The 27,309-nt window shown below is 41.9% G+C and overlaps 1 protein-coding gene across 1 annotated transcript in view; it reads right to left on the minus strand.

Annotated features, from left to right (window-relative positions):
* Nucleotides 1–27,309, minus strand: part of LOC311109257 (lethal(3)malignant brain tumor-like protein 4) — a gene marked incomplete at its 3' end in the record, with an annotated part of 75,348 nt that overhangs the window by 44,585 nt on the left and 3,454 nt on the right. The window contains exons 2-10 of the mRNA XM_084152094.1: nucleotides 15,315–15,417; nucleotides 14,362–15,015; nucleotides 10,670–10,724; nucleotides 10,294–10,382; nucleotides 8,219–8,323; nucleotides 7,599–7,734; nucleotides 6,948–7,039; nucleotides 5,996–6,147; nucleotides 1,840–1,916 (exon numbers count right to left, since the gene is read on the minus strand). Coding sequence (XP_084008220.1) covers nucleotides 1,840–1,916; nucleotides 5,996–6,147; nucleotides 6,948–7,039; nucleotides 7,599–7,734; nucleotides 8,219–8,323; nucleotides 10,294–10,382; nucleotides 10,670–10,724; nucleotides 14,362–14,442 — 787 coding nt within the window. The 5' untranslated portion in view covers nucleotides 14,443–15,015; nucleotides 15,315–15,417. The remainder of the gene's footprint in view (nucleotides 1–1,839; nucleotides 1,917–5,995; nucleotides 6,148–6,947; nucleotides 7,040–7,598; nucleotides 7,735–8,218; nucleotides 8,324–10,293; nucleotides 10,383–10,669; nucleotides 10,725–14,361; nucleotides 15,016–15,314; nucleotides 15,418–27,309) is intronic.

Here is a 27,309-nt window from a genome sequence, read left to right on the forward strand (position 1 = left end):
AAGCTGGTCTGTCAAAGCTGTCAACGGATCAAATCATGAGATTAAAGCAGAGCTCGGGGGTATGTAGCCTGTGTACAGTAGCATCAACTGCAAAGGAAGTGGAGGTGGAGGTGAATGCTGACAGGTGAAATAAATAATATAGGAGTTCTCTACACTTTTTTTTTGGTCAACATTTTTGAATGTCAATTAAAATGCTTTAACATGTAACTCATTGTGATAGCACTTAACATTACATTGTGGTCCTCTGTAGCTCAGCTGGTAGAGCACGGCGCTTGTAATGCCAAGGTAGTGGGTTCGATCCCCGGGACCACCCATACACAAAAATGTATGCACGCATGACTGTAAGTCGCTTTGGATAAAAGCGTCTGCTAAATGGCATATTATTATATTATTATTATTACTACAACTTGTTACCATTCAATTACTAAGTTATAACCTTTTTCCTGTGCTGTAATGTAGTGTTCCATCATGGTATATCAACAAAAACAACAATTGTGAAGTAAATGACTAATGTTTAGATTTTTTATGCATTTAAGGCATACAGTACTGTATTACTAAAGAACAGCCGTGATTAAGTTTTTCCTTTCAGGATGATGCACGGGTCATACATATAATGTATAACTTAAGCCTTGTTCACATTGGCAGTTTGAAGTGACTCAATCCTATTTTTTGGCATAAATCTGATTAGAATCTGTTATTTTTCCTGCAGTCTGAACAGCCAAAAAGCCCATGGAATCAGATATTTCAAACCACCTTCGTAGGTAATTTGAAATCAGATACAAATCTGAATCCTGGCCTTGTATCTTAACGGTCAAATCTGATGTATTTGACCTCGTGGTTTTTACACTTATTTGGCATATCTTGTTGCTTGCTAGCTACTCTGTTAACAGTTTTGACAAGAACATGTGGAAGCTAACTAGCTTAATTGTTTACAAACAAATTAGTGAATGTGCTAGAAAGCTAAACAGCTACTTAGCTAGCTAGTGGACTGCTGTGGCTAGTCAAAAAGGACTCGTTTTGAAAGTTGGATCCTCTTATCCTTTGAGGCTTTAAAAGTGTTCTTAAACTATGGTTTTGAACATTCAAAGCAACTGGGAAATGTCCATGGCAGGCATTATTGTCACCTTAGCGTACTACATAACTTCTGAATGATAGGAAGCACCACCACCAATCAGCCTACACCACCGCGCACATACCCGTTGTTACTATGACAACTAGCATAGCCATGTCAGCAAATGACTGCTGTCTGAACACACACAAATCCGATTTGGTCACTTGTAACTTGCTGTTTGGACAGTCAGTATTCCAAAACGGATCCCTGCCCCTGTTTCGCTAAAAAGCTAAGGGATGGAACTGGAGAAATGTAACCCCGCTCAAATTCAGACAGAGCTATGGACTGACCATCCATGATATGAAATGTATAGTTTTAACCATGTTTTGAGGCTATACGGTGTTTGTTCACAAACATACATATTTTTGGTTCTGTTGGGGTACGACAGATGAACTAAGCTCATAAGGCATTTATAAGTACAATTCTTCAAGAATCAATGGGCATATATAATTAAGTAGCAACTAAGGATTCTAGCTTTAAATAAGGGTGTAGAAGTGGAAGGGGACAATACCAGAATATTAGAGGAGAAATGAAATGAATTACTCTAGTATTGACGTGGAAGATTAAGAGAGAGTTATGATAAAGGTTCACATCTTACTACTAATATGGGGACTAAAGTAAGGAATGACTAAAGTAGCCTTTTTGGCAGACATTAGCCACACAGCATCCAAAGTGAATTACACACAACACATATATACAGTATTGTATCGACTGGGCTAGCTACTCACCCTGAGGTGCAGTGAGAGGTCGTCCGTGGTCCTGGCACCAGCCCACTGGGTGGATGTAAGGGCTGCTGGCATCACACCTAAAACACACACACACACACACACTATAACTCTAATTTTATATCTTATTTACTTTGAATTTAATGTCATATCTTATGTTGTTCTTGTCTATTAGTGTTCTGTACTTTGTCATGTATTTGTACGTTTTATGTGGACCCCAGGAAGAGTAGCTGCTGCATGTGCAGTAGCTAATGGGGATCCTAATAAACTAAACCACACACACACACTTAACCACAGCATACTGTACATTATCTTCCTACATAGACACACTTCCTCAACTATACACACACGTACAATTTTCATTTGATTTCAATCCTCCTGGGGTAGCACAATACAATAACCTGTACATGCAATTTCCATTTACAAAACCCGGTTTGTGACCGGGAGAATATTGCAATAGGGCTCTGACGAGAGGTTCTGGAAATAGATTCTCAATCCACGCAACCCGTGTTGGTATTAAAAATTAGCGATAGCGATGTTACTGTGCAACTTTGACGTTCTATTTTCTCCAGAGATTGCAAAACAATTTGTATGTTGATGTAGTGCCCATCGGTTATGATTGTTTCAACCTGTGTTGAGAAGTCTTGTTTTCACAGTTGGTTCCTGGTTTTAACCCCCTAGAGTCGATTGACGCACCGGTGCGTCAATGTAAGTAACATATTTTTAAAATCCCCATCAAAATCTGTCAGTTTAAGCTATAGATATGTTTTTTGCATTGGATGCGTCTCAATCCACCGCATCCGCCGATGTCGGTGGTGAAAGGTGGTAAAGCTAGAGCAGTCATAGCCGCAGGAAGTAGGGGTGCTGAGGGTGCAGCAGCACCCCCTGAAAAATCAGGTATTTTTTTTGTTTAAAAAAAAAAGTTCCTCACAAAAAAGTAGTGCACTTGGCCTTTACTAGCCCTGTATTAGCTGACCCACATAGCCGTCTGAAGTATTGTTAGGGCGGAGAAACCTGCATCTTGTCAGTATATCCATAATCTTTGTTCCAGCTCTTGTCATGGGCTCCCGATTGGCGCAGTGGTCGAAGGCACTGCATCTCAGTGGCTACACTGTCCCGCTAAATCATCCTGTTTTAAAACATGGTCACCCCACCCCTCGTCCGAACGGTTTGACCTAAAATCTATTATGACCACTCTATGGAAAGGGGAGGCTCTCACGTTTTGCTCTATGACCCCAACAAGTGTCACTGGACGTGTCTGAAGGTAACCGGTACCGGTTTACATTTTGTTATGGAAGTATGAAGGTAGTTTTGTGCCTACCCAAAAAGGGGGTTAAATGTGTGTACCAAAAAATATATAGATATATTTCCAGAGTTTTCTTATATCTCCTAGATACAGGACAAACACTTCAAAACCGTGTTTCTTACGATTCATTTTTTGACTGGCTTTTTTGCCATTTATGAATGTGTTATTCAATGCATTTCTCTGGGCTATAGTAGTAAAAGCTCAATTCAATATTTTCTATATTTATTTATACCTAAAGGGGTCATAAAATTCCAAATCAAATAGCTAAATGATCCATAGTATGACCTTAAAAACAGTCCATGTGTCAGCATAGAAACCCACCACCCCAACGGCTTAGACTTTGAAGAATTAAAGAGCACCAAAAAACGACTAACCATGAGCCTTAGCGTTTCTACCGCCACAGAAACAGACCCTGGGTCTGTTCTGAAGTGACTTGTCTCGGTTAACCCAGAGGTAATATCTCACGAAATTTGGTCAGATGCACCTGTGACAGTGCTATTGAGTGCCATTATGTGTTTGCTAACAGATTTCATGGTTTATTTTAGGGCTGTGTCTGGTAACTTAGCTAGCTAACAGAAATTGGAAATGCAACACCTCACCCAACCAACAACCGCCATGTTCAAAATGCTATTTCTAATCTTTTGAATTAATGGTTAATCCAGGAGATGTTTGTACATTTTCAACATTTGGAACCACGCGACCAGCTTGTTGTTGAAATTTGTATGCTAAAAATGAGTGGGTGTTCCGGGTTTGATCACAGGCTATGTCGCAGCCGGCTGCGACCGGGAGACCCATGAGGCGACGCACAATTGGCCCAGCATCGTCCGGGTTAGGGGAGGGTTTGGCCGGCCGAGATGTCCTTTTCCCATCGCGCTCTAGCGACTCCTGTGGCGGGCCGGGAGCATGCACGCTGACACGGTCGCAGGTTGTACAGTGTTTCCTCCGACACATTGGTGCGGCTGGCTACCGGGTTAAGCGTGTCAAGAAGCAGTGTCAAGAAGCAGTGCGGCTTGGCAGGGTCGTGTTTCGAGGACGCATGGCTCTCGACCTTCGCCTCTCCCGAGTCCGTATGGGAGTTGCAGCGATGGGACAAGTCTGTAACTACCAATTGGATATCACGAATTTGGGGAGAAAAAGGGGTAAAAAGTCAATAAATAAAAATGTAAATATGAAAATAGCCAATCATGAGGTGTACAGAGTGAAGGCTTGCCTGATTGCTGTCCCTTAGGCCCAATAAGTTGACCAAAAATCCCACAAATGCACTTTGGTGAGCATAGCAGAGTGGCTGAGAGAGTGAATCTGTGTGCGAGGGGTGTGTGTGTGTATGTATATGTGTTTTTTGTGAACGTGTGTGATTAGCCAATCATGGGGTTACGTGAAGTGAAGGATTCCCTGATTGCTGTCCCGTACATGCTCTCTGGTGAGCATAGCAGAGTGGCTGAGAGAGTGAATCTGTGTGCGAGGGGTGTGTGTGTGTATGTATATGTGTTTTTTGTGAACGTGTGTGATTAGCCAATCATGGGGTTACGTGAAGTGAAGGATTCCCTGATTGCTGTCCCGTACATGCTCTCTGGTGAGCATAGCAGAGTGGCTGAGAGAGTGAATCTGTGTGCGAGGGGTGTGTGTGTGTATGTATATGTGTTTTTTGTGAACGTGTGTGATTAGCCAATCATGGGGTTACGTGAAGTGAAGGATTCCCTGATTGCTGTCCCGTACATGCTCTCTGGTGAGCGTAGTGGAGTGGCTGGGAGTGAATCTGTGTGCGAGGTGTGTGTGTGTGTGTGTGTGTGTGTGTGTGTGTGTGTGTGAGTGTGTGTGTGTGTGTGTGTGTGTGTGTGAAAGTGTGAGCATGCAAGCGTGTTGTGCCTGTGTGTACGTTAAACAGAGTGTGGGTGTACATGTTGATTGTGTGCGTGTGACTGCGAGCTGTGGCGACCCATGATTTATGCATGTCTTTGTAAGTAGTAAGGAGGATAGGAGCTTCTCCTCTTGGAAAGTCTCAGTATGAGACATGAAAAAGGAAGAAAAAGGACAAATAAAATACCCGCTGCAAAATGTCTCAGCCAGGCAGCTCTGAGAACAAAACAGAGAAGACCGTCAGTTCTCCTCTTCAACGATTACATCTTATCTAATTACACAGCTTCTGTTTTTCTCCCACGTCAGGCTTTTCACTGGATGAATTGGGTCATGAGTCACATGCTATGTAATCAAACTCCTCTTCGCAATAAGCAGGTAAATCGTCACCGATTCACTGATGACAGTACTGGAATTGAAGATCATACATGCACACACACGTGCACACCCGCACGCATGCACACACTCTTTACTGTTGTTCTATACGTCACTCTATATGTAACAAAGCTATATGCACTGAGTGTACAAAACATTCCATGCTCTTTCCATGACATAGACTGACTGGTTGCAACACAATATTAGGAAGGTGTTCTTAATGTTTTGTACACTCAGTGTATATATATACACACACACACACAATAGAACATCAGTTACAAAACAACACTAAGGTGTAATATATCAATTACTGACACTAAACAATCAGGAAACAAATGTTGAACGCATATCTCATCTGGCTAGAACTTGATGAAAACACCTTCTCAAACTCAGGTTTGATTTCCACAACAGACTTCATTTAACAGTCAAGGTAGAAACCAGGAAGCAAACATACAAAAGCACGTTTCAAACTGAGGAAACAGAATGAGTTCTGTTGAAGTTTTTCCCCCCCGCACACATAAACACACAGTGTGGACATTTTATTTTCCAATTTCTCATCAACTTACAAAAAAGCTCATTTCAAAAGAATGGAAAACAGTTTGAACTGAATGATGGGTGTCTCACCAGTAATCGTAGGTGTCGTCCCAGTTGTCAAAGTGAACCAGGAAGCGATTGTCCACGATGTCGGCCACTGAGGCCACACACACCAGGCATGGGTTCTTCCTGTCCACTGCCTCCAGTTTCATGCCCACCTGAAACTTAGTGGTGCTCGTGGTCTGTGGACACACATCAGTAGGGGCTCAATTCTTTGACTAAGTGGAAATCATGCATTCATGTCAATGGAGGGTTTGAGTAAATATTCAAATAGCATACACTGATTCTGCCCTAAAAGCTTGAGAGTCACTTGTTAAATCCACTTCAATCAGTGTAGATGAAGGGGAGGAGACAGGTTAAAGAAGGATTTTTAAGCCTTGAGACAATTGAGACATGGATTGTGTACTTGTGCCATTCGGAGGGTGAATGGGCAAGACAAAATATTTAAGTGCCTTTGAACGGGGCATGGTAGTTGGTGCCAGGCGCACCGGTTGGTGTCAAGAACTGCAACGCTGTTGGGTTTTTCACGCTCAACAGTTTCACATGTGTAACAAGAATGGTCCACCACCCAAAGGACATCCAGCCAACTTGACACAACTGTGGGGAAGCATTGGAGTCAACACGGGCCAGCATCCGTGTGGAACGCTTTCGACACCTCGTAGAGTTCATGCCCCAACGAATTCAGGCTGGTCTGGGGGTGCAACTCAAAAATATATCGTCCTTTACGTCAATCAATTCCCTTCATTAAAGTCATACAGTACCTCTCAGTCAATCTGTATTTGAGCTTATGTCACTGTAAAAAACTACAGGAAGTAAAGCAGTGTTTCTCTGACACAGTGTGGAGGGAGCTTTACAACAGCCACTGGGACACATTGTTCTGTTCTGTTGTGTGAATGAAGGTCAGCTTTTGGCCCCAGGCGTCCTTACAGAAGAAAGTAGCACTAAGCTTCTGTTGACTCCCGCACCCCGACCAAGCACTTACACTGTTATGGGATTTAAACAGATTCTGTGGTGCAGCTGGAGCATTGCAAGACTCTTGGTATTTCTCCCAGTTAAACTCGACTTCGTTGTAGCCTGAAAAAAAAAAAAAAATAGTGCAGAGAAATAGGAAGGGGGGAGAAAGAAAGGAGAGAGAAAGAAAAGAAAGGAGAGAGAGAGAGAAAACAAATGCGATTGGGGTTGTGTAAAATATTGCTGTGCCAGGTACATTACATTATTCGCAACAGACTGCCGTGTATTAGCAATACATGCTGATGGTGTGGAAATGACATGAGGCCCTTGTAAGAAAAATCAACAATGCATAGTTTAAAGACCATTCTCCTGTAATGTGCTGAAGCCTATTCCGTTAGGATTAAACACGCACAAGCTCTTACACAGAAGCAATACCATTATATCAAACAGACAAAAGTGACCAGCTGAAGGGACCTTTCACACTACTGAGCCGAACTGAGCTAAGACGAACCAAGCTGTTCTGGCTACGAATCCACCATAGTTGCTCGCCTTGAATCATGTTGACAAAGACCACGTGAAAATAATATATCCAAGCCTGCAGTTTGGTTTGGGTCAGCACGATTGTCACGAGTCACAGTGAAAAGAGAAAAGGGTAACATTATGTTGATCTGCTGTAGATCACCTTTTGGTGGGTGGAGCTTGTGTCCTGTCGACTCACACCATCCGGCTGGCCTGATGTCGGCAGAGTCGGCGTTTACCCAGAAGTCATAGCATTCAGAGTAGCCGTCGATGTGGAGACGCAATCGGTAGCCAATCACCTTTGAAAAACAAAATGCAGTTTATGTATGAATGTGCATGCGGTCCCTATCCCAAACATCACGGCATTACGTCATTCCCCTCCGTCATCCCATGACTATTGCAGTAGGCTACTTGCAGGGCCTTGCGCTTAACAGTTGGTTTCTGTTCCACTGTGAATTATAAAAAAGAGACTTTCCATACAATTCGATTTTTTCTGATGGAAATACAACAGCGACAGCTAATGTCAATCTTGTACATTTGGAAAGTGGTCGATGTGATACGCACATTCAAAGTGCTTAGGTCTTGACTCGTGACAATTTTAACACAAAAAGGGATGGCATCAAAAGCAAATTGACAACACAAAACTACCAAGGCCGTTGTCAGTAACAGTTAAGGATGAGAATTTCCTCCACCCACAACAACGCTGCCTGGACTTCAATCACAGACCCAGTTAAAGTGTGAGACATGCCCATCATACTGGGTTGAGGCTGGTCTGGAGCTCACCTCTGCCACAGACAGGACGCAGAACATGGATGGGTGGAGAGGGTCGATCCCCTCCAGCCTCATCCCAGCCTTGAAGCCACTTCTGCTGGGGGGGAATGACTGGGCCTGGAATGGAGGGAGAGAGAGACGAAGATAAAGTGAGACAAGAGTTGGGGAGAGGAAGGAGAGCGTAAGAGTGAGAAAGCGTGAGGGAGACAGCAAAGGACATACAGAGAGAAAAGTACATGAGAGGAAGGGAGCGAGAGAGCGTGTGATGGAGACAATGAAGGACAGAGTGTGAAGAACAGAGAACAAGGAAAGAACGAAGCGACCAACAGGAAAGCAGGAGAATAAACCCAAATGTTGATTTAAAAAAAAGATATCCTCTGTAGAAAACCCAAACCTATACATTTACTAGGAAACATAACATTATTGTGTTTGCATTTTCATGGCTGCTGGACCGCCACGCTCAAGTGTGTCTCGGCAGCGCAGTTGCCGTGGAAATGGGTGTTTGTGCCTCCAACGGAACAGATGTCCTGTCAAATCCCTTCATAGAAAAATTAATACGCCGGGGGGGGGGGGGGGGGGGGGGGGGTAAGTCTCAAAACCTTGATTAATCTACACTGCGGTCTAATAGTTGTGCTGTGACCGTCCTCAAATGGACAGTCATTAGAAACAATGGGGACATCCTGGTGTCCATCACACGCACACAGTGGGGTTGTCATCTGTTTTGCAGGCCCCCGTCGGCCCATTAGAAATCAGTCCTGCAGAAAAGCAGTAGGAAAGGGGAGGATCTGTGATTTTAGCTCCTCCTCCTCTCATTTGAAATCTGTCTGTGTGATCTACAACTCCAGCTACTGAGATACTTTCCCTATTTCATCAAGGACAATTGGTTGCAATTTGCTTTGTACTAAAAAAATACATAAAATAAATTCACATTAAATCACTTGGAGAAGATACACTACATGACCAAAAGTATGTAGACACCTCATCAAACATCTCATTCCAGTTTGTCCCCCCTTTGCTGCTATAACAGCCTCCACTCTTCTGGGATGGCTTTTAGACCGATGCGCCACTCGGGAGGCCTAGCACTCAAGCCTAAGTTCAACATGCGCAATACCAAGCTTCGGCTGCAGTGGTGTAAAGCTTGCCGCAATTGGTCTCTGGAGCAGTGGAAACGCTTCACCATCTGGCAGTCCGACAGACGAATCTGGGTTTGGCGGATGCCAGGAAAACGCTAGGGGAGTTGCAGCGATGGGACAAGCCCAACTACCAATTGGATATCACGGAATTGGGGAGAAAAAAGGGGTAAAAGTGCAAATAAAAATGTAAAGCCTTATGTGCGGCTTGTCGGCCACGGAAACCCATTTCATGAAGCTCCCGACGAACAGTTATTGTGCTGACGTTGCTTCCAGAGGCAGTTTGGAACTCGGTAGTGAGTGTTGCAACCGAGGACAGACGATTCTGTGAGCTTGTGCAGGGTTGTTGTGAGCCGTTGTTGCTCCTAGACGTTCCACTTCACATTAACAGCACTTACAGTTGACCGGGGCAGCTCTAGCAGGGCAGAAATTTCACAAACTGACTTGTTGGAAAGGTGGCATCCTATGACGATGCCACGTTGAAAGTCACTGAGGTCTTCAGTAAGGTCATTCTACTGCCAATGTTTGTCTATGGAGATTGCATGGCTGCGTGCTCGATTTTATACACCTGTCAGCAATGGGCGTGGATGAAATAGCCAAATATACTAATTTGAAGGGGTGTCCACATACTTTTGTATATATAGTGTAGCTTTGCATAGTACCGTAAACTATGTACTGTAGTTCAAAGTCCCCAACATCCTTCCTTCCTTTTAAATCAACAGACCATGTTTAACGTCACGCAGTTGGCTTATGGCCTTTAAATGCAAATCATAGCTTTATTGGCCTGTATTCTAGTTCAGTAAATTACATCTCGGACTGAAAACAGACAAACATGGAGGGACTACCTGAACATTTGTTTTCATTTTCTTTAGCAACATTTTTCATTGTAATGTATAGGACTCTCAAGTCAGGCTATAGTAGTAGACAGACCTACTGGTTGATGAAGGTGATGCTTACCTCAGTGAACAGTCTGAGGGGAACTGCTATGGCCTTCTCCTCTCCCAGGTACTGATCCCACGACCAGGCCTTCCTCTTACCGCTCACTGCTGCCACACCACACCATAATCATCTGAGTTACATCTCTTCTTATGACACCACGAGCCAGATTCCCGGACACACATTAAGCCTAGTCCTAGTCTAAAAAGCTTGCTCAATGGAGAATCCCTGTGTGTAAATATTTGGTCAGTACTCTACAGTACATAGCATTTGTCAGCCATTATCATTTGATATCACTTTAAAAAACATACTCTGTGCATTCATATCAATTACCAGTAGTACTTTAGTATTCAGTTATGATCTGATTGTTGTGATTAGTAGCATTTCCAGAGTTTACCTTGAGCGCTGGTCACTTTGTTCTTCATTTTTGCTGCGTCCTCTTTTGGTCGCTCCTGAAATGAAACAGTTGCTACAGGTATAGGATCTTAAATTTGGTCACTGTTGTCTCCGAGAATTTTCCTGCACAGCAGGAAATGCAAATTGTTGTGTATTCAAGGTTTAAAGGGCTTCAAAGTTAGTCATTTCCACTTTAAAATGTGAGAATTGATTTACCCCAACACATTTTTTTTTTTTATCAACCCATACAACAATGTCCATTCATTATAATCTACATAATAATGTCCTGTTGCTGCAGGATTATTTTCCTGCTGTGAGAAACTGGGAAAATTAAGATTTAAGAACTTGAGAAACACTTTACTTAAAGGCCCAGTGCAGTCAAAAACATGATTGTCCTGTGATTTATACAGTATATACACTACCGTTCAAAAGTTTGGGGTCACTTAGAAATGTCCTTGTTTTCGAAAGAAAAGCAATTTTTTTGTCCATTAAAATAACATCAAATTGATCAGAAATACAGTGTAGACATTGTTAATATTGTAAATGGCTAGTGTAGCTGGAAACTACAGATTTTTAATGGAATATCTACATAGGCGTACAGAGGCCCATTATCAGCAACCATCAGTCCTGTGTTCCAATGGCACGTTGCGTTTGCTAATCCAAGTTTATCATTTTAAACGGCTAATTGATCATTAGAAATCCATTTTGCAATTATGTTAGCACAGCTGAAAACTGTTGTGCTGATTAAAGCAGCAATAAAACTGGCCTTCTTGAGACTAGTTGAGTATCTGGAGCATCAGCAATTGTGGGTTTGATTACAGGCTCAAAATGGCCAGAAACAAAGAACTTTCTTCTGAAACTCATCAGTCTATTCTTGTTCTGAGAAATGAAGGCTATTCCATGCGAGAAATTGTGAAGAAACTGAAGATCTCGTACAACGCTGTGTACTACTCCCTTCACAGAACAGCGCAAACTGGATCTAACCAGAATAGAAAGAGGAGTGGGAGGCCCCAGTGCACAACTGAGCAGGAGGACAAATACATGTCTAGTTTGAGAGACAGACGCCTCACAGGTCCTCAACTGCCAGCTTCATTAAATAGTACCCGCAAAACACCAGTCTCAACATCAACAGTGAAGAGGCGACTCCGGGATGCTGACCTTCTAGGCAGAGTTGCAAAGAAAAAGCCATATCTCAGACTGGCCAATAAAAATAAAAGATTAAGATGGGCAGTCTGAGATATGGCTTTTTCTTTGCAGCTCTGCCTAGAAGGTCAACATCCCGGAGTGTCCTCTTCACTGAATACTTACGTAAAAGTGATTTCATTTTTTTTGCAAAAAATGTAGAAACCTGTTTTTGCTTTGTCATTATGGGGTATTGTGTGTAGATTGAGGGAAAAAAAATTGAATCCATTTTAGAATGTTGTAATGTAACAAAATGTGGAAAAAGTCAAGGGGTCTGAATACATTCCGAATGCACTATATTATGCTGAATTGTAATGTTGAGTATATTGACCTCTTGTACCTTGGCATTAGGTTCAAAGAGTGGGGTTTGCATGCAAAAGTTAAAATAAATTATGCAGCTATTGCCACTTATAAGATTAGCTATGTTTATTTCAAAAAGAGACATGAATTTAGAACATATTTCTCCCGAGATGTCAATCACAATTTGAAATGCTCCCGGGTCGCCCCCCATCCTCGCCTCCAACTGACAGAGCAGCCGCTGCAATTTTGAATTTTCTTCAGATGAGGAGAAGAGCAGCTGAGGATGAGAAGAGCAGCTGGCAAAAATCTTCCTCATGGATAATGGCATTTTATTTGATTATATAATCATAACATTGATTTAAAATATGTTTTTTACCTGGTGGGTGACAGATGAAGATATTTTATTTAACTGCCTAGAAAGCAAGAGTTTTCACCAAGATAGCTAACACAGCTAGTTAGCTAGCTAACGTTAGCTCCTTTAGCGTGCCACAATAACATGCAGTGTGACTGACGAAGGTAAGAATTCTTCACCCTGTGTGGATTGTTTTTCCACTGACTCTGTCGCATTAGCCTCAGTGTAACTGTTAACGTGTTTAAAGACCTTATTTTCAAATACAGATAATAAGTGCACAGAGGTAATTTGTACATTATATTTAGTTTTTCAGATGCAACCTTACAGTGACTTTCGGAGCTCACAAAGGGAAACAATACATTTTCTAGTCTTAATTGTTTGTGTTGTGTGCCTTTTTTCTATTGCATTTGACATGCATTTAATTACATTTCTGGAACATATAACCATATATTATGAACTATGTATTACTCATATATAAAAAATGTATTATTCATATATAGATATTGACTATAAATAATTATGCATACTGTGAAATACATTTTCAACAAATACATATAAAATATATGAATAGCACATGTTTGTAAAATGCATACTACCACATATGGATAAGACAATTAAATATATTTAGATATGTCAAAAATATTAAAACATATTTAGAAACGGACAAAATCAAATATATTTATGAAATATCTGTGACATATGAGTAATAAATGTATTTAGATATATTTATTTCAAATATTAGTACATATATATTTCATATATGTATTGTAAATATGTGTCAATATACAGTGGGGGAAAAAAGTATTTAGTCAGCCACCAATTGTGCAAGTTCTCCCACTTAAAAGATGAGAGAGGCCTGTAATTTTCATCATAGGTACACGTCAACTATGACAGACAAAATGAGAAAAAAAAAATCCAGAAAATCCCATTGTAGGATTTTTTATGAATTTATTTGCAAATTATGGTGGAAAATAAGTATTTGGTCAATAACAAAAGTTGCTCAATACTTTGTTATATACCCTTTGTTGGCAATGACACAGGTCAAACATTTTCTGTAAGTCTTCAATGCCCTTGCTGATGGAAGGAGGTTTTCACTCAAAATCTCACGATACATGGCCCCATTCATTCTTTCCTTTACACGGATCAGTCGTCCTGGTCCCTTTGCAGAAAACAGCCCCAAAGCATGATGTTTCCACCCCCATGCTTCACAGTAGGTATGGTGTTCTTTGGATGCAACTCAGCATTCTTTGTCCTCCAAACACGACGAGTTGAGTTTTTACCAAAAAGTTATATTTCCTAATAATTGCTCCCACAGTTGATTTCTTCAAACCAAGCTGCTTACCTATTGCAGATTCAGTCTTCCCAGCCTGGTGCAGGTCTGCAATTTTGTTTCTGGTGTCCTTTGACAGCTCTTTGGTCTTGGCCATAGTGGAGTTTGGAGTGTGACTGTTTGAGGTTGTGGACAGGTGTCTTTTATACTGATAACAAGTTCAAACAGGTGCCATTAATACAGGTAACGAGTGGAGGACAGAGGAGCCTCTTAAAGAAGAAGTTACCGGTCTGTGAGAGCCAGAAATCTTGCTTGTTTGTAGGTGACCAAATACTTATTTTCCACCATAATTTGCAAATAAATTCATAAAAAATCCTACAATGTGATTTTCTGGATATTCTTTTCTCAATTTGTCTGTCATAGTTGACGTGTACCTATGATGAAAATTACAGGCCTCTTATCTTTTTAAGTGGGAGAACTTGCACAATTGGTGGCTGACTAAATACTTTTTTCCCCCACTGTATCAGGCTTCGGTATGGGGTTAGGATATGCTCAAGAGCTCGGGTGCGGTCGGTCCAGGCCTACTCACTCTTAGACAATATTCCTCCGCCACGCCTTTGCTGGAACTCACACTCAGTTTTATTTTCTTCCTATCCTCTGCCTGCATCATTAGAGACAGGATCGATTCTACAACCAGACAGGAAAAAACAACAAACACACACGTAGGCCAGTAGAATGCAAAAACAAATCAATTGCCATTTAAATTGTGCATCGCATTAAGACATCTCAATTTATTCCTACATGTAATTTTCCTTCTGAACAGAGTGAATGAAAGGCCCCCACATTCCTTCTATAAAAACATGAAAGCTCTCTGAAGTTACCCCATATCAAGCAAAGCAGATTACATTCCAAGTCTTATGTGCACTTCAATTGTTCGCTTGGTACATAAGCAGCTGGACAGTCTCATTGCCTGTGGTAGGAGACAAAGGCGGGATGCGTTCTCCCCCCCCCCAAGTACAGTAACCCATGTGTATTGTATATAGAGAGGACCTGAATGCATCTCTTTCCCCGGTACATTATGTAAATTGATGTCTGATGGAATTTGGATTGAGTTCCAGGTAAGAGATAGACTGCTTCCAATGAAAGTCAAATGAAGTGAGATGGGGTCTGTGGTGGAGGGGGTGGCCGCTGGAGGGGCCGGGATTTCCCAGAAGGCACTGAGAAGCAGCGACTGTGAGCCTTCCTATGCAGATTAATGGATTGTACTGTAGTTACCCAGAAAACAAAATGGATTCACTATATTACGGTAATACTTACTGCTCTAACACAAAATGGTTGCCTTCTGGCCTTGTTGCACTCTGACTAAGATTAACTGCGCTGAAATATCATAAAGGAAATCTCAGGACTACAGAGCAAAATAACCACAGCCTAACCTTAACAGACCCCATAACTGATTTAAATCATAGTTTAGACCATTGACCAATGCTACCCTAATGTTAAGTGAACTCTTTAGTGATTCAGTGAACCTCCAAAGTGACTCACCGTTTGGTATGTGCACCTGCCCAGTCCTTCGGCCAATCAGGGACTCAGTCTCCCAGTTTCCATTCCAATCACATTCTATGTCTTCAGCAGATATATTCGAGGCCTAGTCACAGACAAATTAAATAAAAATTGGTTCAAAATGACAGGCAAATATGCCATAGTCAATAAATGCAAAGCATTGAACTTTGTTTACACAACAATTAATGTGCCATACTCTGAAAAGTAGAAATTTGACAGTGTCCCCAAAACCACCTAGAGATTTCATTTTACAAAAAGGTTTGTGGGACGATACGGTTTGTTTATAAACTACAACTTAAATACTGCAATGAGGATTTGATTGAATGGCTCCCATGTTCTCCCTCTAAAAGCTACTGCATTCCCAGGCAGTCAATATCACCTTCCATATTAGATTAGGAGGGCCTATTAATTGGTGGAAGGTTTCCAGGAGGTGTGACACAGAGGGGGAGGGGAGCCAGTGATCAAGGCGGCCTGATGGTGAGTGGAGGTGGGGTTGATCTGACTGCAGCCTGCAGGCCCTCTGATTAACTGGCAGAGGGTGGCTACCAAGGCTAGGGGCATTAGGGATAAGCATTTGAAATTATTTCAGTATTACAATAATATCATGATCTTTTTTCAGATATCTGGATAGTCGAAATATGAGTTTTAAATATACACTAGATGACCAAAAGTATGTGGACACCGAATCAAACATCTCATTCCAAAATCATTAATATTGAGTTGGTCCCCCCTTCGCTGCTATAACAGCTTCCACTCTTCTGGGAAGGCTTTCCACTAGATGTTGGAACATTGCTGCGGGGACTTGCTTTCATTCAGCCACAAGAGCACTAGTGAGGTCAGGCACTGATGTTGGGCGATTAGGCCTGGCTCGCAGTCGGCGTTCCAATTCATCCCAAAGGTGTTTGATAGGGTTGAGGTCTGGGCTCTGTGCAGCCCAGTCAAGTTCTTCCACACTGACAAACCATTTCTGTATGGACCTTGCTTTGTGCATGGGGGCATTGTCATGTCGAAACAGGTAAGGGCCTTCCCCAAACTTTTGGAAGCACAGAATCGTCACAGAAATTTGCATCCTGTAGCACTAACTCCAAAAAGTTTTGGGACACTGTAAAGTCCATGGAGAATAAGAGCACTTCCTCCCAGCTGCCCACTGCACTGAGGCTAGGAAACACTATCACCACCGATAAATCTACGATAAACGACAATTTCAACAAGCATTTTGCTAGATAAACGACAATTTCAACAAGCATTTTGCTACGGCTGGCCATGCTTTCCACCTGGCTACCACTACCCCGGCCACCAACTCTGCACCCTCCGCTGCAACTTGCCCATGCCCCCCCCCCCCCCCCCGCTTCTCCTTCACACAAATTCAGACAGCTGATGTTCTGAAAGAGCTGCAAAATCTGGACCGCTACAAATCAGCTGGGCTAGACAATCTGGACCCTTTCTTTCTAAAACTAGCCGCCGAAATTGTCGCAACCCCTATTACTAGCCTGTTCAACCTCTCTTTTGTATGGCCTGAGATCCCCAGAGATTGGAAAGCTGCCGCGGTCATCCCCCTCTTCAAAGGGGGTGACACTCTAGATCCAAACTGTTACAGACCTATATCCATCCTGCCCTGCCTTTCGAAAGTATTTGAAAGCCAAGTTAACAAACAGATCACCGACCATTTCGAATCCCACCGTACCTTCTCCGCTATGCAATCCGGTTTCCGAGCTGGTCATGGGTGCACTTCAGCCACGCTCAAGGTCCTAAACGATATTATAACCGCGATCGATAATAGACAGTACTGTGCAGCCGTCTTCATCGACCTGGCCAAGGCTTTCGACTCTGTCAACCACCGTATTCTTATTGGCAGACTAAATAGCCTTGGTTTCTCAAATGACTGCCTCGCCTGGTTCACCAACTACTTCTCAGATAGAGTTCAATGTGTAAAATCGGAGGGCCTGTTGTCTGGACCTATGGCAGTCTCTATGGGGGTGCCACAGGGTTCAATTATTGGGCCGACTCTTTTCTCCGTGTATATCAATGATGTCGCTCTTGCTGCTGGTGACTCTCAGATCCACCTCTACGCAGACGACACCATTTTGTATACATCTGGCCCTTCATTGGACACTGTGTTAACAAACCTCCAAACGAGCTTCAATGCCATACAACACTCCTTCAGTAGCCTCCAACTGCTCTTAAACACTAGTAAAACTAAATGCATGCTCTTCAATCGAACGCTGCTGGCACCCGCCCACCCGACTAGAATCACTACTCTCGACGGGTCTGACCTAGAGTATGTGGACAACTACAAATACCTAGGTGTCTGGTTAGACTGTAAACTCTCCTTCCAGACTCACATTAAGAATCTCCAATCCAAAGTTAAATCTAGAATCGGCTTCCTATTTCGCAACAAAGCCTCCTTCACTCATGCTGCCAAACATGCCCTCGTAAAACTGACTATCCTACCGATCCTTGACTTCGGCGATGTCATTTACAAAATAACACTCTACTAAGCAAATTGGATGTAGTCTATCACAGTACCATCCGTTGTGTCTCCAAAGCCCCATATACTACCCACCACTGTGACCTGTACGCTCTTGTTGGCTGGTCCTCACTACATGTTCATCGTCAAACCCACTGGCTCCAGGCCATCTATAAATCACTGCTAGGCAAATCCCCACCTTATCTTAGCTCATTGGTCACCATAGCAGCACCCACCCGTAGTCTGCGCTCCAGCAGGTATATCTCACTGGTCATCCCCAAAGCCAACACCTCCTTTGGCCGCCATTCCTTCCAGTTCTCTGCTGCCAATGACTGGAACGAATTGCAAAAATCTCTGAAGCTGGAGACTCTTATCTCCCTCACTAACTTTAAGCATCAGTTGTCAGAGCACCTTACCGATCACTGCACCTGTACACAGCCCATCTGAAATTAGCCCACCCAACTACCTCATCCCTATATTGTTATTTATTTTGCTCTTTTGCACCCCAGTATCTCTATTTGCACATAATCTCTTGCACATCTAGCATTCCAGTGTTAATACTAATTGTAATTATTTTGCACTATAGCCTATTTATTGCCTTACCTCCATAACTTGCTACATTTGCACACACTGTATATATATTTTCTGTTGTATTTTTTGACTTTGTTTTTTTACCCCATATGTAACTCTGTGTTGTTGTTTTTAAATCGCACTGCTTTGCTTTATCTTGGCCAGGTCGCAGTTGTAAATGAGAACTTGTTCTCAACTGGCTTACCTGGCTAAATAAAGGTGAAATAAAATTAAAATTAAAGTATGCTGTAGCGTTAAGATTTCCCTTCACTGGAATTAAGGGGCCTAGCCCGAACCATGAAAAAAAAGCCCCAGACCATTATTCCTCCTCCATTAAACTTTACAGTGGGCACTATGCATTGGGGCAGGTAGCGTTCTCCTGGCATCCACCAAACCCACATTTGTCCGTCGGACTTCAAGATGGCGAAGCATGATTCATCACCCCAGAGAATGCATTTCAACTGCGCCAGAGTCCAATGGCGGCGAGGTTTACACCACTCCAGCCGACGCTTGGCATTGTGCATTGTGATCTTAGGCTGGTGTGCGGCTGCTCGGCCATGGAAACCAATTTCATGAAGCTCCCGACAAACAGTTATTGTGCTGACGTTGCTTCCAGAGGCAGAGTTGGAACATGGTAGTGAGTGTTGCAACCAAGGAAAGACGCGCTTCAGCACTCTGCAGTCCCGTTCTGTGAGCTTGTGTGACCTACCACTTCTCGGCTGAGCCGTTGTTGCTCCTAGACATTTCCACTTCACAATAACAGCACTTACAGTTGACCGGGGCAGCACGAGCAGGGCAGAAATGTGATGAACTGTCTTGTTGGAAAGGTGGCATCCTATAAATGGTGCCACGTTGAAAGTCACTGAGCTCTTCATTAAGGCCATTCTACTGCCAATGTTTGTCTATGGGGATTGCATGGTTGTGTACTCTTTTTTATATACCTGTCAGCAATGGGTGTAGCTTAAATAGCCAAATCCACTAATTTGAAGGGGTGTCCACGTACACACAGAAGTAAAACAGTTGAAGTGGGAAGTTTACATACACCTTAGCCAAATACATTTAAACAATTCCTGACATTTAATCCTAGTACTTTTTGGAGAAATGTTCTCTGGTCTGATGAAACAAAAATAGAACTATTTGGCCATAATGACCATCATTATGTTTGGAGGAAAAAGAGGAAGGCTTCCAAGCCGAAGAACACCATCCCAACCGTGAAGGACGGGGGTGGCAGCATCATGCTGTGGGGGTGCTTTGCTGCAGGAGGGACTGGTGCACTTCACAAAATAGATGGCATCATGAGGAAGGACAATTATGTGGATATATTGAAGCAACATCTCAAGACATCAGTCAGGAAGTTAAAGCTTGGTCGCAAATGGGTCTTCCAAATGGACAATGACCCCAAGCATACTTCCAAAGTTGTGGCAAAATGGCTTAAGGACAATAAAGTCAAGGTATTGGAGTGGCCATCACAAAGCCCTGACCTCAATCCTATAGAAAATGTGTGGGCAGAACTGAAAAAGCATGTGCGAGCAAGGAGGCCTACAAACCTGACTCAGTTACACAAGCTCTGTCAGGAGGAATGGGCCAAAATTCACCTAACTTATTGTGGGAAGCTTGTGGAAGGCTACCCGAAACATTGACCCAAGTTAAACAATTTAAAGGCAATGCTACCAAATACTAATAAAAGCTGAAATAAATCATTCTCTCTACTATTATTCTGACATTTCACATTCTTGAAATAAAGTGGTGATCCTAACTGACCTAAGAGAGGGAATTTTTACTAGGATTAAATGTCAGGAATTGTGAAACACTGAGTTTAAATGTATTTGGCTAAGGTGTATGTAAACTTCCAACTTCAATTGTACATACATACATACATACACTGTATATTTTGAAACATCAATGGAGACTTGCTGGCACGACTCGAGAGAGACAGCCGGTGCACTGCACTCTGCTTGTTTCAGCAAAAATGTGGGGGAGGGGCAAGAGAGGAGCAGAAGCCGGAATGTGTGAGTGTGTTTGTGTTGTTCCAAACGTCAAATTTCGAAGTGTTTGGTTACTTCTCTGTATCGTTCCAAGGTTAAATGTAGGCATTTACTTTGAATTCTTAAGGTTAGGCATTAACTCAGAATTCTTAAGGTTAGGCATTAACTCAGAATGGTTATGGTAAGGGTTAAGGTTCGGGATAGGCTTAAAACCAAAAATATCAAAAATAAACTTTCTATCGCTCGTTTCGAACATTAAACCTTTGTAATCAGAGCCAGATGCATACGCCCATCCGTCATCACCGTCATCACCGTCCACAACGCCTACTTGAAGGTAACAGCGCTCAAAGTTGCCCCTAGTGGCCAGTTTACACGTCATCTCCCGACGTACTCCGACGTCGATGAACGTCGAATACTGACTTGTATCACGGGTGACCTGCCTGGAAACAACAGCCTGTTGGTTGATCCTTGTAGCCTACTCCTTCTCATTTAGACAACTTTGTTTTATTCAAATTCAGAATGTAATGGTCTATCCTTGTAGGTTATGTAGCACATAGATCACCATTTACATTTTAGACAAAGCTTTTCCCCCAGAAACTGTATCTATTTTTTTGTCCTTCAAAATGAATACTCTTCCAAGTAATCAAATATTAAACATTTGTTTGGATATTCAAATAACCGCAGCTCATCCCTACTGGGCATGGGGTGGAGCTGCTTGTCCTAACACTACCCTCCTCTCCCTCGCTGAGCTCCATTGATCTAATTGTTTCATTTGACAGTGAAAGAGCCACCAGGAGGTGATGTGATGTGTGCCGTACAGAAGAGAGCAGAGGTTTGTGGGAGTAAAGACGAAGGGCTAAATCCTAACCTGCATGCATGCATGTAAAGTACAGTAGGCCTAACTCTTCATGTAAATATTGCATTAATGCCAATGGTAAATGTGTAAAAGACTGATGATCTTTAGCATTCATCCCACTGATGCCCCAGTATGTCCTCTGACCAACAGTAAATAACTACATTCAAGTGGTTGCTATGGGTATGATGATATTGTGTGATGCTGAGAATGTTTCAACCGTGCAAACAACAAACAAGCACATCACAACACTAAAGGCGAACAAATACAATTTTAAAATATCTAGCCATCTCCACTGCAGTTATCCAAAAAGACAATTACGCCCAAGCCCCAGGGGACCAGCTACAGCAAATACAGCATGAACTGTGTACCTGACAGGAATTAATATAACGTTTTCAGCGGCCTCCAATTCAATAGGGATAATAGGATGAATGTTGCCACCATGACCCAAAGAAAGAGACCCAGCAATGAGGGGAGCTAAACAATGGCCGCTACCATGGTGCGAATTATGGGGGAGCCAGGGGGGGGGCTCAGCTCCCATGAATGAGACGTTAGTTGGTATTATTTTGGAGTGGACGAACATTTGTTTGACAAATCAGATGAAAATATCATGAATGGTTGTGTTCATGACACATTAAAAAGGAAATAAATGTGTACAGTTTAAATGACGTCTTTATTATTAGGCCCATCAAAATGTTTCGTGCACGCGCAAGATTCCATTTACCTTGATGGCTTACATCAACCTTTTTCCCCCAGAGTCCCCTTTTTCACATTTGAAAAATGGCATGCCCCCCCCTCCCCCTTTTTTATGGTTGTTTATTGAGCCTATATTAAATACACCACCAAAATATTGAATTTGTTCAATATGAGGGACCTAGGAAAATGTTGGTTTTTAAGCTCATTTTCTGCAATTTTACATACCTAGTTTAACAAAACTCATGACATATTTTAGGTAGGCTATTTAATAATAAATAAGGAAAACAAAGTTTAGACCTTATTTCCACAAATGTTATTCCGCTACCAAATGTTTTATTATTATAATTTATATGAACCGTCAATTTCATTATACATATTCTCTTTTACAGAAAGTGAATAGATCAATTGACACACATATAATATTACATATAATAAGACGCCTAGACTTTAGAAGGTCGTAGCTCAGCTTTTGAATGTCACAGAGACAAATCAAAGATAGCGCCATATTCAGAGTCGTGTCTGCTGTTTCTAGCCTAAAGCATGGCAGAGTTACGCATCGTTATAGATCGGTTTACACAATCTCGAATTTATATTTTAAAAATATTATTACACCCCTCAAGTCCCGCAACCTCCCAGAAAACTTTGGTGCCCCCCTGTAGTGGGCCCCTAGGTTGGGAACCCCTGGCTTATATGGAGTGATGTACTACTCCTGGGGTAGAGGTCTTCACGGGTCTAAAAAGCTGGACCCGTTACGAAAAAGCTGGACCCGTTACAAATAAAAACTCAATTCAGAACATTAAGTAGCAGCCTACCTGTTGGCTCTTGATCGTTGTAGCCTATCCTTCTCCTTTAACTTTAATTCAGTCATTTTAATTCCATCTTCCACTGACTAGATATCTCATAACTTTTGCCACACACGGAGGCTCTATGACTGTAGTCTATTGCCGCTTTGATGACTTATGATTGGCCAACAACAGGCTACACGAGGCACCCTCCACTCTCTTTACTGCAAGCAGTCGCGTTCGGATCTGTACGGGCCCTTCCGGACAAGTCAGTTAAAATAACACATACCCGAGACCCGTGGCAGATCCGACCCAGACCTGTGACATTAAGTATTCTGGATGCGGACCAGTCTTGGGTATTCGGGTAGAAGTGGATCCGTGAACACCTCTACTCCAGGGTATTGTTCATTGGTCACAAATGAGAGCCGTTACACACACATGCATAAATCTAATAAAGTTAATGGCAGCCCACGGGCAAATACCAGCATGCATCATTCTCCAGAAAGGTGAGAGAGAGAAATAGAAAACAAATCCAATTTTGATATACTCCCATATCTATAAGATGGAATACCACAGTGTGCCATCACAGCAGCGAGATGTGACATGTTGCCACAAGAAAAGGGCAACCAGTGAAGCAAAAACACCATTGTAAATACAAACTATATTTATCTGGCTATTTATTTTCCCTTTTCAACTATTTGCACACAACACTGTACATTACTGATAATATTACACTTGAAATGTCTTTACCATTTTGAAACCTTTGAGGGTGCAATGTTTACTGTTAATTTCTAGTAGTTTTTTGTTTGTGTTTTTCTTCTCACTTCTGTTTATTGGTTATTTCACTTGCTTTGGCAATGTAAAACATTTCCCATGCCAATAAAGCCCCATTGAATTGAGAGATGGAGAGAAAGAGAAAATGAAAGAGGGAGAAAAAAAGAGAGAGAAATATGGGAGAGAGAGACAGAGGATGACAAGGTTCTCAGCTGCAGGACATTGTGCTTATATGTATATACCCACTACCTGCTTTTAAAGTAAAGGGACTAATTACGCGTTAAATTGAAAAATCCAACAGGTTTTTTTCTAGAACTGAAAGTGGTGGCCGTTTTCACGCCTCCACAATAACATAAGTCCAAGACCGCTCCATCATGAGCCCGGCTCCTTTATGTTGCTTCTGAATGACAAGAAATTGAAATATCTGACACACAGAGGCAGGCCTATTTGTGTTCACGATAACAGAGCTCGCTAAGAGAATCCAATAAACACAGCACAGAAAACACCATTCACATTATAATGGAAACTCCACAAACGTGTTCAGGGGGAAACATAGAAGAGAGCGATAGAGAGCAGGGACATTTGTTCATGGTTAGCCGTTGCTTTCAGTGCATTCTTGGCAAAAGGAGGGAATTGAGTAGGACCTTTCGCCACATTTTCTGATCTCTTCACAACATTATAAAACATTTTATGTTAAAGCTAGAATCCTTAAATTGCTACATCAATTTTTCTACTTATAAATTAATGATATATACTTATTTATTTTTGAAGAATGTAACTTGTAAATGCCTCATGAGCTTAGTTCAACAGCCGTACACCATCAGAAGGCCAAATATAAGCTTGTTTTACTCTGTTTGTAAACAAACACCGTATAGCCTCAAAACATGACTAAAACAATAATTGTTATATCATGGATGGTCAGTCCTTGCATCCATACCGCCGTCTATGAATTAGAGTGGTTACAGTTCTCCAGGCCCATCCCTCAGCTTTTTACCAAAACAGAAGTAAGGCTTGGCGTTTGTAGCCAATACAAGCTTTTCACCCTACAGTTAAACTCTCCCTTTGTCAGAGCAGCTGGGCTCAGTCTCTCTCTATGTGCTCTGACAATGAAGAGCAAAACAAATCTCTGTTCAATTGCCCGTGGGACAAAAGAAAGACCAATTGTAATCTGTCCTAATCTGACTGTGATGGCCGAGGCCTCTCCGTAGTCTGCCATCAGAATGACACGTCTCTGAGACATCTACAATTGCTCCCTTAATTCATTTGGGTTGCGACTACTGCTACAGGTGGATCCCCAATTATCTCCTGTGCCATCTGAGAATACACCCACACCCGATAGTTTGTGGAGATTAACAGAACGGTTATGGAACAGTTATGCTCGGTTCTATTATCTACCTGAATGAGAAGTGTCATCACTGGCACATAAGAACCCAAGCTGAATTAAAAATGTACAGGTATTATTACGTGATGATGTCAAGTGTCAAATAGAGCCTGGTAAATACATACGGTCTGGGGAACAAAAGGGGGAAAGTTCAAAGTCATTCATCAAAGCGAGGCAAGGGGAATTCATATAACTAACCATCTCTCATCATACTAGACACAGTGGGGCGGCGTCAAGCCCCTTTTCATAAATGTACTCCTGGGGAAATTCCTCTAACTCACATCTATTCCCCATTCAAAACATAATAACTATCCATTTGCAATGCAAGGAACAAAATGTCTAAAGCAGTGGAAGACTCATTTTTATAGGATTAAAACACATTTTTCCTATGTCTCTAACTGCTCCATCCTTCATCTCCATTTGAGGATTATCAGTAAATTGTTTTTGTCTACCACAGTGGACAAACACTAACGCATGAGGGCACTTTGGCTAAGGCTTTTTGGAGCTTTAGTTGCAGCAATGTCGTATGTTTAGGGACTAGGGACCACACACTCCCCCACCCGCCCTCACTCCCCCCCAACACAGCATGAGGCTTCACAAATTCACACATTTTTCCAGGACTTAGCAAATACCCACGTCTCATTTGCTTCAACACAACAAAAAGGGACAGAGGCTGGAGGACAGAGGGCAATTGTGAGTCTGAGGATTTTTATTACGCCCTGGGTGTTCACATTTCATATAAACAAGCTTAAAGAAACCCAGCAAGCTGGGATTGGGAATTGCCTATCGGAAAAGCCTGGTAAATGATGATTAGCACAACGACAAGTTGTGACAAAACGTGCCCAACTCTAATTGGATTTCCAACAAAGAATGACTACAGGGTATTCTATTCTGTTGCAAAGGGAAAAATACAATTTGTTCTCAATCTAAACAATGCTTCCAGATTGCATGCTGGTGGCACTCTCAATATAACTATCAAGTCTAGTAAAATGGCTCCTGATTCAAAGTCAACGTATGCTTGATCAATAGGAGGTCTCCGAGGCTGGTGAGAAGAACATAGCAGGTACACAGTAACATTCTATTGAAACTAGAGACTATTTTTTCAAAGCAATCTGCTTTGTCAATGCCGCAAAGACACATTTTAAACTTATAGCACACTAAGCACAGTAGAAATTAAAAAATAGTGTTTAAATTGCCCATGACATATAACGCAACAAATATCACCATGTTATCATATAGGCTACGTCAAAGTGCATACATGATGAGAATAAATATTATAGATGCAAAATTGCACTCAAGATTTGGCTCTCTCAGTACAATATTAATATGTTCAAAAGAATGACGCTGAAATCGGTTAGTTCTGTATGAAGAATAACTCATCTAACTTTATTTGATGTCAGACCAGCCTTAGCACTGACTGAGATACCAGCAAGTCAAAATGAATAGGTCCGATATCTGACAATGCATGGTATCCATGAATGAACACATTAAATGAATATGCGTCATGTCTTTTTAAATCACCAGATTTGTGTGATATTTCCGATCATCAAGGTTTCATGGCCTGAGGCAATAGACGAGCTAGATTTTCAAGATTCCTACAACATGTCTGCTGGGAGACTAAATTGAAAACTGGATCTTGATCAATTGATATAACTTGACAACATCTGTTATTGTTTTGCATATTGATAAATAACCATAAAGGCCATTACAACTGAAAGTCAGTAATTCTCTTAGATAATACCTTAGCGCTTAATTCAAAACCAGGGTAATGCCTTTTCTATTTCAGTTTTTAAATCACATTTCCAACTATATCTAGCTACCCATTTCACTGTGCTGAATTGTCACAGATTTAGTGCAGGGATTTGACTGAAACTATCAACTTGAGTCACATACAGTTGAAGTCGGAAGTTTACATAAACAAGTTTTAATGACTCCAACCTAAGTGTTTCAACCACTCCACAAATGTCTTATTAACAAACTATAGTTTTGGAAAGTCGGTTATGACATCTACTTTGTGCATGACACAATACATTTTTCCAACAATTGTTTACAGACAGATTATTTCACTTATAATTCACTGTATCATAATTCCAGTGGGTCAGAAGTTGACTGTGCCTTTGAAAAGCTTGGAAAATTCCAGAAAATAATGTAATGTCTTTGGAAGCATCTGATAGGCTAATTGACATCATTTGAGTCAATTGGAGGTGTACCTGTGGATGTATTTCAAGGACTAACTTCAAACTCAGTGCTTCTTTGCTTGACATCATGGGAAAATCTAAAGAAATCAGCCAAGACCTCAGAAAACAAATTGTAGACCTCCACAAGTCTGGTTCATCCTTGGGAGCAATTTCCAAACGCCTGAAGGTACCACGTTCATCTGTACAAACAATAGTACGAAGTATAAACACCATGGGACCACGCAGCCGTCATACCGCTCAGGAAGGAGACGCGTTCTGTCTCCTAGAGATG

Source organism: Coregonus lavaretus, assembly GCF_964263955.1.
Source record: "Coregonus lavaretus genome assembly, chromosome: 34".
Taxonomy (NCBI): Eukaryota; Metazoa; Chordata; class Actinopteri; order Salmoniformes; family Salmonidae; genus Coregonus; species Coregonus lavaretus.